Source organism: Eucyclogobius newberryi, unplaced genomic scaffold (genome assembly GCF_026437365.1).
Source record: "Eucyclogobius newberryi isolate DKJ021-1_F unplaced genomic scaffold, fEucNew1.0.hap1 SCAF_695, whole genome shotgun sequence".
NCBI classification, from domain to species: Eukaryota; Metazoa; Chordata; class Actinopteri; order Gobiiformes; family Gobiidae; genus Eucyclogobius; species Eucyclogobius newberryi.
The window spans coordinates 3,861-21,836 of NW_027316384.1; the positions used below are offsets into that span (position 1 = coordinate 3,861).

The 17,976-nt window shown below is 50.1% G+C and overlaps 1 protein-coding gene across 1 annotated transcript; it reads right to left on the reverse strand.

Annotated features, from left to right (window-relative positions):
* Positions 1–5,266: 5,266 nt before the first annotated feature.
* LOC140348439 (gamma-aminobutyric acid receptor subunit alpha-5-like) lies at positions 5,267–16,521 on the reverse strand (the record flags this gene model as incomplete). The annotated part of the gene is made up of 4 exons (XM_072434362.1): positions 16,313–16,521; positions 14,726–14,804; positions 11,059–11,162; positions 5,267–5,334 (listed from the first exon to the last, which is right to left on the reverse strand). Coding segments are annotated over exons 2-4 (243 nt in total), but the record flags the coding sequence as incomplete, so codon positions are not given.
* Positions 16,522–17,976: the final 1,455 nt, after the last annotated feature.

Below are 17,976 nucleotides of genomic sequence, written 5' to 3' on the forward strand. Positions count from 1 at the left end.
AGGAAAGAAAGACCTGTCATCACTGATGCCACGCCCCCTGAGGCGGAGCATGACTCAGCTGTTTCTGTAAACTCCGCCTCTGGCTCGAGGGGTGTGGCTTAAACTTCAGTCACATTTTTAGACACAAACGACGTCTTTGTGTCGAGAAGATTCCATGTTTTTGGCCAGAATATTTCTCATTTTGACATGATTTAAATTTTCTCCCAAGTGAATGAAATTGTTGTTGTGTTTTTGTTGTTGTTTTGATTTGTTGTTATATTTTTGTTTTTGTGTTGTGCTTTGGGGTGTTTTTGTTGAGAGTGTTTCTAATGGTGTGTTTTAGTTGGTTTGTTTTTATTGTTGCTGTTGTTGTATTTTTGCATGTTGTTGTTGATGTGTTTTTGATGATGTTTTTGTTGTGCTTTGGCCTTACGTTTTTCTTGTTGTATTACTGTTTTTGTGTTTTTTGGTATGTTGTTGTTGTTGTGTTTTTGGTTGTTGTTGTGTTGTTGGTATGTTTTTTTAGTTGTTGTGTGTGTTGTTGTTTTTTGGGGGGTTATGTTGTTGTTGTTGTTGTTGTTGTTGTTGTTGTTGTTGTTGTGAGGCTCAGAGCAGGAGCAGATGTTGTGTGATTGACCAGGAGGAGGAGCAGATGAAGAATTACCCACAATGCACTGCTGTGATGTCTCTGATGCTAATGAGACGGAGCTAGCGCTGCGGCTAACATGACATGTGCCTTTGTTTCCATAGTTACGGCTCATGATGAGGTCAGACTGTTACTGATGAAGACGAGGATGAAACCAGGTCTAAACCAGCTCAAAACCAGGTCTAAACCAGGACTAAACCAGGTCTAAACCGGGACTAACCAGGTCTAAACCAGGACTAAACCAGGTCTAAACCAGGACTAAACCAGGTCTAAACCAGGACTAAACCAGGTCTAAACCAGGACTAAACTAGGACTAAACCAAGACTAAACCAGGTCTAAACCAGGACTAAACCAGGTCTAAAACCAGGTCTAAACCAGATCTAAACCAGGACTAAACCAGGTCTAAACCGGGACTAAACCAGGTCTAAACCGGGACTAAACCAGGTCTAAACCAGGACTAAACCAGGTCTAAACCAGAAACTAAACCAGGTCTAAACCAGGACTAAACTAGGACTAAACCAAGACTAAACCAGGTCTAAACCAGGACTAAACCAGGTCTAAACCAGGTCTAAACCAGATCTAAACCAGGACTAAACCAGGTCAAAACCAGGGCTAAACCAGGTCTAAACCAGGACTAAACCAGGACTAAACCAGGTCTAAACCAGGACTAAACCAGGACTAAACCAGATCTAAACCAGGACTAAACCAGGACTAAACCAGGTCTAAACCAGATCTAAACTAGGACTAAACCAGGACTAAACCAGGTCCAAACCGGGACTAAACCAGATCTGAACCAGGACTAAACCAGGACTAAACCAGGACTAAACCAGGTCAAAACCAGGACTAAACCAGGTCTAAACCAGGACTAAACTAGTCTAAACCAGGTCAAAACCAGGGCTAAACCAGGACTAAACCAGTTCTAAACCAGGTCAAAACCAGGGCTAAACCAGGTCTAAACCAGGACTAAACTAGGTCTATACCAGGACTAAACCAGGTCTAAACCAGGTCTAAACCAGATCTAAACCAGGACTAAACTAGGTCTGAACCAGGTCAAAACCAGGGCTAAACCAGGACTAAACTAGGTCTGAACCAGGTCAAAACCAGGGCTAAACCAGGACTAAACTAGGTCTAAACCAGTCAAAACCAGGGCTAAACCAGGTCTAAACCAGGACTAAACCAGGACTAAACCAGGTCTAAACCAGGACTAAACCAGGTCTAAACCGGACTAAACCAGGTCTAAACCGGGACTAAACCAGGTCTAAACCAGGGACTAAACCAGGTCTAAACCAGGACTAAACCAGGACTAAACCAGGTCTAAACCAGGTCTAAACCAGGACTAAACCAGGTCTAAAACCAGGTCTAAACCAGATCTAAACCAGGACTAAACCAGGTCAAAACCAGGGCTAAACCAGGTCTAAACCAGGACTAAACCAGGACTAAACCAGGTCTAAACCAGGACTAAACCAGGACTAAACCAGATCTAAACCAGGACTAAACCAGGACTAAACCAGGTCTAAACCAGATCTAAACTAGGACTAAACCAGGACTAAACCAGGTCCAAACCGGGACTAAACCAGATCTGAACCAGGACTAAACCAGGACTAAACAGGTCCAAACCAGGACTAAACTAGGTCTAAACCAGGTCAAAACCAGGGCTAAACCAGGACTAAACCAGTTCTAAACCAGATCTATACCAGGAATAAAACCAGGTCTAAACTAGATCTAAACCAGGACTAAACCAGGTCTAAACCAGGACTAAACCAGGACTAAACCAGTTCTAAACCAGGTCAAAACCAGGGCTAAACCAGGTCTAAACCAGGACTAAACTAGGTCTATACCAGGACTAAACCAGGTCTAAACCAGGTCTAAACCAGATCTAAACCAGGACTAAACCAGGTCTAAACCAGGAATAAAACCAGGTCTAAACCAGATCTAAACCAGGACTAAACTAGGTCTGAACCAGGTCAAAACCAGGGCTAAACCAGGGTCTAAACCAGGACTAAACTAGGTCTGAACCAGGTCAAAACCAGGGCTAAACAGGACTAAACTAGGTCTAAACCAGGTCAAAACCAGGGCTAAACCAGGTCTAAACCAGGACTAAACCAGGACTAAACCAGGTCTAAACCAGGACTAAACAAGGTCAAAACCAGGGCTAAACCATGTCTAAACCTGGAATAAAACCAGGTCTAAACCAGGACTAAACTAGGACTAAACCAAGACTAAACCATGTCCAAACCGGGACTAAACCAGATCTGAACCAGGACTAAACCAGGACTAAACCAGGTCTGAACCAGGACTAAACCAGGACAAAACCAGTTCTAAACCAGGTCAAAACCAGGACTAAACCAGGTCTAAACCAGGACTAAACCAGGTCTAAACCAGGTCTAAACCAGGTCTAAACCAGGACTAAACCAGTTCTAAACCAGGTCAAAACCAGGGCTAAACCAGGTCTAAACCAGGACTAAACTAGGTCTAAACCAGGTCAAAACCAGGGCTAAACCATGTCTAAACCAGGATTAAACCAGTTCTAAACCAGGTCTAAACCAGGACTAAACCAGGTCTAAACCAGATCTAAACCAGGAATAAAACCAGGTCTAAACCAGATCTAAACCAGGACTAAACTAGGTCTGAACCAGGTCAAAACCAGGGCTAAACCAGGTCTAAACCAGGATTAAACCAGTTCTAAACCAGGTCTAAACCAGGACTAAACCAGGTCTAAACCAGATCTAAACCAGGAATAAAACCAGGTCTAAACCAGATCTAAACCAGGACTAAACTAGGTCTAAACCAGGTCAAAACCAGTGTTAACCCAGGTCTAAACCAGGACTAAACCAGGTCAGAACCAGGACTAAACAAGGTCCAAACGGGACTAAACCAGGACTAAACAAGGTCCAAACCGGGACTAAACCGGGACTAAACCAGGACTAAACCAGGGCTAAACCAGGACTAAAGCAGGACTAAAGCAGGACTAAAGCAGGACTAAAGCAGGACTAAACCAGGTCAAAACCAGGTCTAAACCAGATCTAAACCAGGACTAAACCAGGACTAAACCAGGTCTAAACCAGGGCTAAACCAGGTCTAAACCAGGTCTAAACCAGGGCTAAACCAGGGCTAAACCAGGTCTAAACCAGATCTAAACCAGGACTAAACCAGGTCCAAACCAGGTCTAAACCAGGTCCAAACTAGGTCTAAACCAGGTCCAAACCAGGACTAAACCAGGTCCAAACCAGGTCTAAACTAGGTCTAAACCAGGACTAAACCAGGTCTAAACCAGGTCTAAACCAGGACTAAACCAGGACTAAACCAGGACTAAACCAGGTCTAAACCAGGACTAAACCAGGACTAAACAAGGTCAAAACGGGACTAAACCGGGACTAAAGCAAGACTAACCCAGATCTAAACCAGGACTAAACCAGGTCTAAACCAGATCTAAACCAGGACTAAACCAGGACTAAACCAGGTCTAAACCAGGACTAAACAAGGTCCAAACGGGACTAAACCGGGACTAAACCGGGACTAAACCAGGACTAAACCAGGAATAAACCAGGACTAAACCAGGACTAAACCAGGACTAAACCAGGAATAAACCAGGACTAAAGTAGGACTAAACCAGGACTAAAGTAGGACTAAATCAGGACTAAAGTAGGACTAAACCAGGACTAAAGTAGGACTAAACCAGGAATAAACCAGGACTAAACCAGGATTAAACCAGGACTAAACCAGGACTAAACCAGGATTAAACCAGGACTAAAGTAGGACTAAACCAAGACTAAACCAGGACTAAAGTGGAATCTGATGTTAAACCTGTGACTCTTGTGTTTATTTCGGTCTCGCTCGCTCAAACCTCGTTTCTGCAGAAGAAGTGTTTGAACGTGTCGTCTTTGTGCGAAAAATAGAGCAGGAGTTACCACGGCGACAGATTACAACCAGGATCTGTGTAGGTTCCACACGAGGCGCTAAAATTAGAAACACGTCGCCATGGAGACGCCTCATATGCATTAAACGACTTTGCAAATGGTTGAAATAATAAAATCATTCACGGTCTGCATGGATCATCTAAACCCGGACTGGACCAGAACTGAACCCGGACTGGACCAGAACTGAACCCCAAATTGGACCAGAACTAAACCCGGACTGGACCAGAATTGAACCCGGACTGGACCAGAACTGAACCCGAACTGGACCAGAACTAAACCCGGACTGGACCAGAACTGAACCCGAACTGGACCAGAACTAAACCCGGACTGGACCAGAACTAAACCAGAACTAAACCCGAACTAAACCCGGACTGGACCAGAACTAAACCAGAACTAAACCCGGACTGGACCAGAACTAAACCAGAACTAAACCCGAACTAAACCCGGACTGGACCAGAACTAAACTCGAACAAAACCAGAACTAAACCCGGACTAAACCCGGACTGGACCAGAACTAAACCCGGACTGGACCAGAACTAAACCCGGACTGGACCAGAACTGAACCCGGACTGGACCAGAACTAAACCAGGACTGGACCAGAACTGAACCAGAACTTGATCCACCTCTAAAACACAAATCTTGAACGTCTCACAAGGATCTTCAGCAGCTGAAAACTCTAAACTCTGTGACGTTCTGACCTCTCCAAGGTCCTGAAAGTTCTCACCATGTCTGTGTCCGACACCGGGCCGAAGCTGGTCACGTAAATGTCCGTCTTCACCTCGGTCACTCGGTCTGGAAACACAGAACACAAGCAGTTTCACAAAGACGGGTCGAGATCCTGCGCCTGGCGAGGGGACAGGGGGACGGGGGACAGGGGGACGAGGGGAGGGGGGACAGGGGGACGGGAGGAGGATGGGAGGACAGTGGGGACGGTTGACTGGGGGACGGGGCGATGGGGGACGGGGGGACGAGGAACAGGGGGGACGAGGGGACGGGGGACGGGAGGAGGATGGGAGGACAGTGAGGACGGTGGACTGGGGGACGGGGCGATGGGGGGGACAGGGAGGACGGGGGGGCATCTGGGCGGTTACTGTAGCGTGTTCAGTCGACTGTTCACGGCTCGTCACTGTAAAAAATAAACAGATGGAGCGACAACGGGAAAAAAAGGAATAAGTGAAGCTCGAAACAACGTGAGAGTCATCAGAGCGAAAGACATGTCCTCAGGGGAGGGGGGGAGGGGAGAGAGGGGGAGAGGGGGGGAGAGAGAGGGGAGGGAGGGGAGAGGGAGGGGGAGAGGGGAGGGAAGAGGGAGGGGGGGGAGAGGGGGAGGGAAGAGGGAGGGGGGAGAGGGGGAGGGGAGAGGGAGGGGGGGGGGGGAGAGGGGGAGGGAAGAGGGAGGGGGGAGAGGGGGACAGGGGGATCCTAAACCTGATCTCAAACCTAAACCCTGCTGCTGGTGTTTTGCTGGTGTCGTGATTATTGCTGGTGAAATCCTAACATTCTATTGGACGATCATATTTAATACAGACGGAGGCGGGACATTATTATTATTCAAATGAAGGTTTGTGTTGAATATGTGCAAGAGAAGATCTGTTCCTGTGTAACTGTGGTGGTCTCAGGAGGTGGTGGGTTCGACTCCAGTGAGTGATGTTCCTGTGTAACTGTGGTGGTCTCAGGAGGTGGTGGGTTCGACTCCAGTGAGTGTTGTTCCTGTGTAACTGTGGTGGTCTCAGGAGGTGGTGGGTTCGACTCCAGTGAGTGATGTTCCTGTGTAACTGTGGTGGTCTCAGGAGGTGGTGGGTTCGACTCCAGTGAGTGATGTTCCTGTGTAACTGTGGTGGTCTCAGGAGGTGGTGGGTTCGACTCCAGTGAGTGATGTTCCTGTGTAACTGTGGTGGTCTCAGGAGGTGGTGGGTTCGACTCCAGTGAGTGATGTTCCTGTGTAACTGTGGTGGTCTCAGGAGGTGGTGGGTTCGACTCCAGTGAGTGATGTTCCTGTGTAACTGTGGTGGTCTCAGGAGGTGGTGGGTTCGACTCCAGTGAGTGATGTTCCTGTGTAACTGTGGTGGTCTCAGGAGGTGGTGGGTTCGACTCCAGTGAGTGTTGTTCCTGTGTAACTGTGGTGGTCTCAGGAGGTGGTGGGTTCGACTCCAGTGAGTGATGTTCCTGTGTAACTGTGGTGGTCTCAGGAGGTGGTGGGTTCGACTCCAGTGAGTGATGTTCCTGTGTAACTGTGGTGGTCTCAGGAGGTGGTGGGTTCGACTCCAGTGAGTGATGTTCCTGTGTAACTGTGGTGGTCTCAGGAGGTGGTGGGTTCGACTCCAGTGAGTGTTGTTCCTGTGTAACTGTGGTGGTCTCAGGAGGTGGTGGGTTCGACTCCAGTGAGTGTTGTTCCTGTGTAACTGTGGTGGTCTCAGGAGGTGGTGGGTTCGACTCCAGTGAGTGTTGTTCCTGTGTAACTTTGGTGGTCTCAGGAGGTGGTGGGTTCGACTCCAGTGAGTGTTGTTCCTGTGTAACTGTGGTGGTCTCAGGAGGTGGTGGGTTCGACTCCAGTGAGTGTTGTTCCTGTGTAACTGTGGTGGTTCTCCAGGAGGTGGTGGGTTCGACTCCTGTAAGTGTTGTTCCTGTGTAACTGTGGTGGTCTCAGGAGGTGGTGGGTTCGACTCCTGTGAGTGATGTTCCTGTGTAACTGTGGTGGTTCTCCAGGAGGTGGTGGGTTCGACTCCTCGTCTTTCTGAGTGTTGTTCCTGTGTAACTGTGGTGGTCTCCAGGAGGTGGTGGGTTCGACTCCTCGTCTTTCTGAGTGTTGTTCCTGTGTAACTGTGGTGGTCTCAGGAGGTGGTGGGTTCGACTCCTGCTCTCTCGCTCTCTGAGGTGCACATTTTCTTTCTCTCAAATGCAAATGTGGCCTTATGTTCGCTGACCCATTTCCATGTTCTCATATTCCCAAACGCACTGAGGCTGTGAAACACATGAGCTCTGAACCAGAAAAACACTCCGATGTACGTCGTCCACCAAGGTCCAAAAGAGAGGAAGAAAGAGGAAGGAGGTTGAGGAGGTGGAGGTGGAGGAGGGGAAGCCGTGCTCTTTGAACCATAAAAAACATTCCGCTTCCTGCGGCGTTCAGACGCTTCAGCGACTGCACCTGGAGCCACTGCTCCGGCTCCTTCTCTGGTGTTTTAGTAGAAATGTTTCCTCTGACCATCTGTATCGTCCTTTTAAACGTGTGCGAACAAAAGTCTGACCACGTGACCAGCCTAAAGTCACAGACGTCATAAAGACTCAGTCAATCCTACATCGTGCTCCTTTCTCCGCTTGAGCGGCTCCAGCTCAGAGACGGCGAGACACAGGACAAGACCTAAAATACAGGACAAGACCTAAAACCTAGAGATGTAAATCTAAACTTTATTACACGTGTTCAACATGTGAAAATAAGGCACGTTATTTGTCAAAATGTCGCAAAATTGGGACATAAAATATGGAGAGATATGGACAGAGGCAGTTTTACATGTCTTGCTTTGTTGTATTTTTTTGGTATGTTTGGGTGAATTGGCAAACTGAAAATTGGCTTTAAAATTTAAATTTGAACTCTTAAGTGTAAATCTGCGACTGAATATTTATGAATGATGTGTTTTATTAAATCTCTAGTTTATTCTTTTCTCTCTCACTTTTTAGGACTTGAAATAATGTTTGTAGTGACCAGGATTTGTGTTAGCGCTCCGTCTACTGGCAGCTGAGGGAATTACCATGGTGAAATAAACCAAAGCTAGCTTTCCCCGACATGCTAATGTTAGCGCACAGTTGTAATGAAGGAGATTCGAGTCAGAACGAGTCTGTGATGGTTTATTCACGAGACGTTGTTCCATTCACGCTTCTCCAGCAGATCCGTCTCACAACACTCTCAACCTTGTGACATCATCAGGTGGTGATCCAGGAGAGCTCCTCTGTGTTTTTAAAGCGGCGTTAGCCATGTTATACTGGTGTTTCCTCATCGAGTTGTATTTACATTGTTCCCTGCCTGTCTGAGTTCTTCCTGGATTGTTCCGCAATTGAGGATCCAGTGCTCAGAAAACCCCTGTTTTCAACTACCCCCTATCCCCGCCCAATTCTTTCTGTGATTATCTAAATAAAGTCACCTCTGGGTCAAACACGGGTCATTTCAGAGTGTCATTTTTCAACAATAAAAACATGTTATTGCCAAATGTCACCGTGGGGCTTATCATAACGAAAAGGCGGGGCTTATCATAATGAAGAGGCGGGGCTTATCATAATGAAGAGGCGGGGCTTATCATAATGAAGAGGCGGGGCTTATCATAATGAAGAGGCGGGCTTATCACTATGAAGGACCAAAACATGGCGTGCATCTGTTTGTGTATTGTGCCCTGACCTCTGTTTGACCTCTGTTTGACCTCTGTTTGACCTGCACAGAGCGCCCCCTGTGGGACAGACTCGTTGGGACGTGGTTTGTGTTGTGAAAATGTGACTGCTTTTTTTGTTTTCATTTTGACATCTGCGTTTGTTTGAAATGCCCTGGAGAATTCTGCACAAAAAACACTTAAGAATTATGTAACAGGGCAACAGAGAGGGGCACAGAGAGGGGCACAGAGAGGGGCACAGAGAGGAGCACAGAGAGGAGCACAGAGAGGGGCACAGAGAGGAGCAACAGAGAGGAGCACAGAGAGGGGCACAGAGAGGGGCACAGAGAGGGACAACAGAGAGGAGCAACAGAGAGGAACAACAGAGAGGAGCAACAGAGAGGGGCACAGAGAGGAGCACAGAGAGGGGCACAGAGAGGGGCACAGAGAGGAGCACAGAGAGGGGCAACAGAGAGGAGCACAGAGAGGAGCACAGAGAGGGGCACAGAGAGGGGCACAGAGAGGAGCAACAGAGAGGGGCACAGAGAGGAGCAACAGAGAGGGGCACAGAGAGGAGCACAGAGAGGGGCAACAGAGAGGGGCACAGAGAGGAGCACAGAGAGGGGCAACAGAGAGGAGCACAGAGAGGAGCACAGAGAGGGGCACAGAGAGGGGCACAGAGAGGAGCAACAGAGAGGGGCACAGAGAGGAGCAACAGAGAGGGGCACAGAGAGGAGCACAGAGAGGGGCAACAGAGAGGAGCACAGAGAGGGGCACAGAGAGGGGCACAGAGAGGAGCACAGAGAGGGGCACAGAGAGGGGCACAGAGAGGGGCACAGAGAGGGGCACAGAGAGGGGCACAGAGAGGGGCAACAGAGAGGGGCACAGAGAGGAGCACAGAGAGGAGCACAGAGAGGGGCACAGAGAGGGGCACAGAGAGGAGCACAGAGAGGGGCACAGAGAGGAGCACAGAGAGGAACAACAGAGAGGAGCAACAGAGAGGGGCACAGAGAGGGGCACAGAGAGGAACAACAGAGAGGAGCAACAGAGAGGGGCACAGAGAGGGGCACAGAGAGGAACAACAGAGAGGAGCAACAGAGAGGGGCACAGAGAGGGGCACAGAGAGGGGCACAGAGAGGAGCAACAGAGAGGGGCACAGAGAGGGGCACAGAGAGGAGCACAGAGAGGGGCAACAGAGAGGGGCACAGAGAGGGGCACAGAGAGGAGCACAGAGAGGGGCAACAGAGAGGGGCACAGAGAGGGGCACAGAGAGGGGCAACAGAGAGGGGCACAGAGAGGGGCAACAGAGAGGGGCACAGAGAGGAGCAACAGAGAGGGGCACAGAGAGGGGCACAGAGAGGAGCACAGAGAGGGGCACAGAGAGGGGCACAGAGAGGGGCACAGAGAGGGGCACAGAGAGGGGCAACAGAGAGGGGCACAGAGAGGAGCACAGAGAGGAGCACAGAGAGGGGCACAGAGAGGAGCACAGAGAGGAACAACAGAGAGGAGCAACAGAGAGGGGCACAGAGAGGAGCACAGAGAGGGGCACAGAGAGGGGCACAGAGAGGAGCACAGAGAGGGGCACAGAGAGGGGCACAGAGAGGAGCAACAGAGAGGAGCAACAGAGAGGGGCACAGAGAGGGGCACAGAGAGGAGCACAGAGAGGGGCACAGAGAGGGGCAACAGAGAGGAGTAACAGAGAGGAGCAACAGAGAGGGGCACAGAGAGGGGCACAGAGAGGGGCAACAGAGAGGGGCACAGAGAGGGGCACAGAGAGGAGCACAGAGAGGGGCAACAGAGAGGGGCACAGAGAGGGGCACAGAGAGGGGCACAGAGAGGGGCAACAGAGAGGGGCACAGAGAGGGGCACAGAGAGGAGCACAGAGAGGAACAACAGAGAGGAGCAACAGAGAGGGGCACAGAGAGGGGCAGAGAGAGGGTCACTCAGAGTGGAAGTATTTGTAGTAGTAATAGTATTAGTAGTATTGCAGTAGCAGTATTGCAGTAGTAAGAGTATTGCAGTAGTAGTAGCGTTGCAGTAGTAGTAGCGTTGCAGTAGTAGTAGTGTTGCAGTAGTAGTAGCATTGCAGTAGTAGTATTGCAGTAGTAGTAGTATTGCAGTAGTAGTAGTATTGCAGTAGTAGTATTGCAGTACTTGTTACCTCCCAGTCCGGGCCGGAGGCGGTTGTCGTAGCCGTCGAGAAGTCGATCTAAAATCCTGGTGAACAAAGTGATGTTCATGTCCGTCATGGCGTTCACCACGAAACTGCAAAGAACACAATAAAGGCATTTGTGACGTCGCTACATTGACGTCGCTACATTGACGTCGCTACATTGAAGACGCTACGCTGAAGTCGCTACACTGAATTCGCTACGCTGAAGTCGCTACACTGAAGTCGCTACATTGAAGACGCTACACTGAAGTCGCTACACTGAAGTCGCTACATTGAAGACGCTACACTGAAGTCGCTACATTGAAGACGCTACACTGAAGTCGCTACACTGAAGTCGCTACATTGAAGACGCTACACTGAAGTCGCTACATTGAAGACGCTACACTGAAGTCGCTACACTGAAGTCGCTACATTGAGGTCGCTACATTGAAGTCGCTACGCTGAAGTCGCTACACTGAAGTCGCTACACTGAAGTCGCTACACTGAAGACGCTACACTGAAGTCGCTACACTGAAGACGCTACACTGAAGACGCTACACTGAAGTCGCTACACTGAAGACGCTACACTGAAGACGCTACACTGAAGTCGCTACACTGAAGACGCTACACTGAAGACGCTACACTGAAGACGCTACACTGAAGTCGCTACACTGAGGTCGCTACACTGAGGTCGCTACACTGACGTCGCTACACTGAAGACGCTACACTGAAGTCGCTACACTGAAGTCGCTACACTGAGTTGCTACACTGAAGACGCTACACTGACGTCGCTACACTGACGTCGCTACACTGACGTCGCTACACTGAAGACGCTACACTGAAGACGCTACACTGAAGACGCTACACTGAAGACGCTACACTGAAGACGCTACACTGAAGACGCTACATTGAAGTTGCTACACTGAAGTAGCTACACTGAAACACTGACGTCGCTACACTGAAGTCACTAGACTGAAGTCACTACACTGACGTCGCTACACTGACGTCGCTACACTGACGTCGCTACACTGACGTCGCTACACTGACGTTGCTACACTGAAGACGCTACACTGAAGTCTAGCGACACTGAAGTCGATACACTGAAGTCGCTACATTGAAGTTGCTACACTGAAGTTGCTACACTGAAGTCGCTACACTGACGTTGCTACACCGACGTCGCTACATTGAAGTCGCTACACCGAAGTCGCTACACCGACGTCGCTAAATTGAAGTCGCTACACTGACCTTGCTACATTGAAGTCGCTACACCGAAGTCGCTACACCGAAGTCGCTACATTGAAGTCGCTACACTGACGTCGCTACATTGAAGTCGCTACACTGAAGTCGCTACACTGAAGTCGCTACACTGAAGTCGCTACACTGAAGATGCTACATTGAAGTCGCTACATTGACGTTGCTACACTGAAGACGCTACACTGACGTCGCTACACCGACTTCGCTACATTGAAGTTGCTACACCGAAGTCGCTACACCGAAGTCGCTACACTGACGTTGCTACATTGAAGTCGCTATACTGAAGTTGCTATACTGAAGTCGCTACATTGAAGTCGCTACATTGAAGTTGCTACACCAAAGTCGCTACACTGAAGTCGCTACACTGAAGTTGCTACATTGAAGTCGCTACATTGAAGTCGCTACACTGACGTTGCTACATTGAAGTCGTACACCGAAGTCGCTACACCGAAGTCTCTACATTGAAGTCGCTACACTGACGTCGCTACATTGAAGTCGCTACACTGAAGTCGCTACACTGAAGTCGCTACACTGAAGTCGCTACACCGAAGTCTCTACATTGAAGTCGCTACACTGACGTCGCTACATTGAAGTCGCTACACTGAAGTCGCTACACTGAAGTTGCTACATTGAAGTCGCTACATTGACGTTGCTACACTGAAGTCGCTACACTGACGTCGCTACATTGAAGTCGCTACACCGGAGTCGCTACACCGAAGTCGCTACATTGAAGTCGCTACATTGAAGTTGCTACACTGAAGTTGCTACACTGAAGTCGCTACACTGACGTTGCTACACCGACGTCGCTACATTGAAGTCGCTACACCGAAGTCGCTACACCGACGTCGCTAAATTGAAGTCGCTACACTGACCTTGCTACATTGAAGTCGCTACACCGAAGTCGCTACACCGAAGTCGCTACATTGAAGTCGCTACACTGACGTCGCTACATTGAAGTCGCTACACTGAAGTCGCTACACTGAAGTCGCTACACTGAAGTCGCTACACTGAAGATGCTACATTGAAGTCGCTACATTGACGTTGCTACACTGAAGACGCTACACTGACGTCGCTACACCGACTTCGCTACATTGAAGTTGCTACACCGAAGTCGCTACACCGAAGTCGCTACACTGACGTTGCTACATTGAAGTCACTATACTGAAGTTGCTATACTGAAGTCGCTACATTGAAGTCGCTACATTGAAGTTGCTACACCAAAGTCGCTACACTGAAGTCGCTACACTGAAGTTGCTACATTGAAGTCGCTACATTGAAGTCGCTACACTGACGTTGCTACATTGAAGTCGTACACCGAAGTCGCTACACCGAAGTCTCTACATTGAAGTCGCTACACTGACGTCGCTACATTGAAGTCGCTACACTGAAGTCGCTACACTGAAGTCGCTACACTGAAGTCGCTACATTGAAGTCGCTACACTGACGTCGCTACATTGAAGTCGCTACACTGAAGTCGCTACACTGAAGTTGCTACATTGAAGTCGCTACATTGACGTTGCTACACTGAAGTCGCTACACTGACGTCGCTACATTGAAGTCGCTACACCGGAGTCGCTACACCGAAGTCGCTACATTGAAGTCGCTACATTGAAGTCGCTACACTGAAGTCGCTACATTGAAGTCGCTACATTGAAGTCGCTACACTGAAGTCGCTACATTGAAGTCGCTACACTGAAGTCGCTACACTGAAGACGCTACATTGAAGACGCTACATTGAAGTCGCTACACTGAAGACGCTACACTGAAGACGCTACACTGAAGACGCTACACTGAAGTCGCTACATTGAAGTCGCTACATTGAAGTCGCTACACTGAAGTTGCTACACCGACGTTGCTACACCGAAGTCGCTACGCCGAAGTCGCTACATTGAAGTCGCTACATTGAAGTCGCTACACTGAAGTCGCTACACTGAAGTTGCTACACCGACGTTGCTACACCGAAGTCGCTACGCCGAAGTCGCTACATTGAAGTCGCTACATTGAAGTCGCTACACTGAAGTCGCTACACTGAAGTCGCTACATTGAAGTCGCTACACTGACGTTGCTACATTGAAGACGCTACACTGACGTCGCTACACTGAAGTTGTTACACTGAAGTTGTTACACTGAAGTTGCCATAGTAACTTGGGACAAACTGTTCAGATTTGTTCAATTGAATTTACAAATTGAATGTATTTATTTGATGACTTTTGTTTCTGGTTCTAGAATAAACTCGGAGCTCTGAAGCTGCAGAATAAATGTTTCAAAGAGAGAAATAAACGAGTTTAAGAAGAAGCAACAACACGGGCCTTAAATCAAGTTTAGTGCAGTTTATGAAGCCAATCACAGCCTGCTATAAGTTCACCTTCAAACCAATCACCTCTGACCTCTGACCTTCTGTTATGTGATGTTCTGGACTCACCTTTGGGTCCACAGATGTGAGAGTGTGAAGCAGAAGAGAAGAACACACACACACTGAGGCCTCCACCACATGTCTGCACCTGAGAGAGAGAGAGACTTAAACCAGGACTAAACCAGGTCTAAACCAGGACTAAACCAGGTCTAAACCAGGTGTAAACCAGGTCTGAACCAGTCTTGGTATAGACCTGGCTTAGACCTGGTTTAGTCCTGGTTTAGACCTGGTTTAGTCCTGGTTTAGACCTGGTTTAGACCTAGTTTAGACCTGGTTTAGTCCTGGTTTAGACCTGGTTTAGTCCTGGTTTAGACCTGGTTTAGACCTGGTTTAGTCCTGGTTTAGTCCTGGTTTAGTCCTGGTTTAGACCTGGTTTAGACCTGGTTTAGACCTGGTTTAGTCCTGGTTTAGACCTGGTTTAGTCCTGGTTTAGACCTGGTTTAGACCTAGTTTAGTCCTGGTTTAGACCTGGTTTAGACCTGGTTTAGTCCTGGTTTAGTCCTGGTTTAGACCTGGTTTAGTCCTGGTTTAGACCTGGTTTAGTCCTGGTTAAGACCTGGTTTAGACCTGGTTTAGTCCTGGTTTAGTCCTGGTTTAGACCTGGTTTAGTCCTGGTTTAGACCTGATTTAGACCTGGTTTAGTCCTGGTTTAGTCCTGGTTTAGTCCTGGTTTAGACCTGGTTTAGACCTGGTTTAGTCCTGGTTTAGACCTGGTTTAGACCTGGTTTAGTCCAGGTTTAGTCCTGGTTTAGTCCTGGTTTAGTCCTGGTTTAGTCCTGGTTTAGTCCTGGTTTAGACCTGGTTTAGTCCTGGTTTAGACCTGGTTTAGTCCTGGTTTAGTCCTGGTTTAGTCCTGGTTTAGACCTGGTTTAGTCCTGGTTTAGTCCTGGTTTAGTCCTGGTTTAGTCCTGGTTTAGACCTGGTTTAGACCTGGTTTAGTCCTGGTTTAGTCCTGGTTTAGTCCTGGTTTAGTCCTGGTTTAGACCTGGTTTAGACCTGGTTTAGTCCTGGTTTGGCCTTGTGTTTGTGGAAAGTGTTCATGATTTTAACATAATTAAATCCTATAATACATATATTTTTTAGCCTGAACGCGCGCGCTCATTGGCTCTGAACAATAAACAGATAAATACATAATGACACGCGCGGCCGCGTCAATCACACACTTTAGTCCTAATTAAATATTATAAAACGGGGATTCCCTCCGCTCACATTACAACAAACACGTCCAAAACGCGCAGGAGACGCGTGAGGAGCGCGTGAGGAGCGCGTGAGAAGTGCGTGAGGAGCGCGTGAGGAGCGCGTGAGAAGTGCGTGAGGAGCGCGTGAGGAGCGCGTGAGAAGTGCGTGAGGAGCACGTGAGCAGCGCGAGCAGCTGATTAGTATTCAGTGACACGTCTGCGCCTCCACTCCGCGGAAAAATGTGCCTCAAATACAGAGGCCATTTTCAAGACGCGCGCAGCATTTGACGTTTTCCCCCAAATCCACAAGCGACGCGGCGCGAGCTCCACACGCGCGGAGCTGCCGCGGTGCGGGAGGAAAAACGCGCATCTGTGTTTTCTGCCGCGGGAGAACGATGCTCGCGGTGGACGCACTCACCTCGCGCGCGCAGAGATGCCGCTACCGTGATGGAGACGCGTCAAAGTTGGCGGCGATGCGCGGCGATGCTCGGTCCGATTCCGCTCGCGGTCAATTCACAGGCGTCAGCGGTAAGAAGCGGCAAGCGACGCGACGCGAAGATCATCGCCCCGTGGATCGCAGCCGCGTGCCAAAACGCGCGTAACACAACCCGCTCAGAGTCTCCATCGCGGCGCAGACGCGCGCAGAAGCGGAGCAGAAGCGGAGCAGAAGCGGAGCAGAAGCGGAGCCGCTCGAAACCAAAATGACAAAAGAAATGAATGAAAGTAAAAAGAGAGAAAGGAGGAGGAGGTTTTTCTCAGACAGTGTCGCGCATCGTCTCGCGCAGCCGCCGCGTCCGCGCGCTCGATGCGCTTCGTGATAAAGACGCGCAGAAGGAGCGCGTCTTCCAAAGTACAAAGAGAGCGCGGCGGAACTGGGTCCTAAAGGCATCCCTTCATGGGGGGAGGAGGGGGGGAGGGAGGAGGAGAGAGGAGGAGAGAGGAGGAGAGAGGGGAGGAGAGAGGAGGAGAGAGGAGGAGAGAGGAGGGGAGAGAGGAGGGAGGAGAGAGGGGGGAAAGAGGAGGAGAGAGGAGGAGAGAGGAGGGGAGAGAGGAGGGAGGAGAGAGGGGGGAAAGAGGAGGAGAGAGGAGGAGAGAGGAGGGGAGAGAGGAGGGAGGAGAGAGGGGGGAAAGAGAAGGAGAGAGGAGGAGAGAGGAGGGGAGGAGAGAGGAGAGGAGAGAGGGGAGGAGAGAGAGGAGGGGAGAGAGGGGAGGAGAGAGGGGGGAGAGAGGAGGAGAGAGGAGGGGAGGAGAGAGGAGGGGAGGAGAGAGAGGAGGAGAGAGGAGGGGAGGAGAGAGAGGGGGGTGGAGGGTGAGAGGGAGGAGGGGAGGAGAGAAAGGGGGGGAGAGAGGAGGAGAGGGGGGAAGGGAGAGAGGAGTAGAGGGAGGGAGAGAGAAGGAGAGAGGGGGGAGGAGGAGAGGGAGGGAGGGATTGAGGGGGGAGAGAGAGAGAGGAGGAGAGAGAGGGGAGAGGGAGAGAGAGAGAGGGGGGGAAGGGGAGGAAGGGAGAGAGGAGGAAAGGGAGGGAGAGAGGGGGGAATGAGAGAGGGGGGAGGAGGAGAGAGAGGGGAGGAGAGAGGGGTGAGAGAGAGAGGGAGAGAGAGGAGGAGAGAGGGAGGAGAAGAGAGAGGGGAGGAGAGAGGAGGAGAGAGAGGGGAGGAGAGAGGGGGGGAGGGAGGGAGGAGGAGATAGAGGGGAGGAGAGGAGGAGAGAGAGGGGGAGAGAGAGGGAGAGAGGGGAGGAGAGAAGGGAGGAGAAAGAGGAGGAGAGAGAGGGGGAGGAGGGGAGGGAGGGAGAGAGGAGAAGAGAGGGGTGAGAGAGGGGGGAGGAGAGGAGGAGAGAGGGGGGAGGAGGAGAGAGGAGGGGAGGAGGGATAGAGGGGGGAGAGAGAGAGAGGAGGAGAGAGGAGGGGAGGAGAGAGGAGGGAGAGAGGGAGGGAGAGAGGGAGGAGGAGAGAGGAGGAGAGAGAGAGGGGGGAGAGAGGGGAGGAGAGAGGGGGAGAGAGAAGGAAAAAGAGAGGAGTGAGAGAGAGAGGAGAGGGGGAGGAGAGGAGGAGAGAGAGGAGGAAAGGAGGAGAGAGGAGGA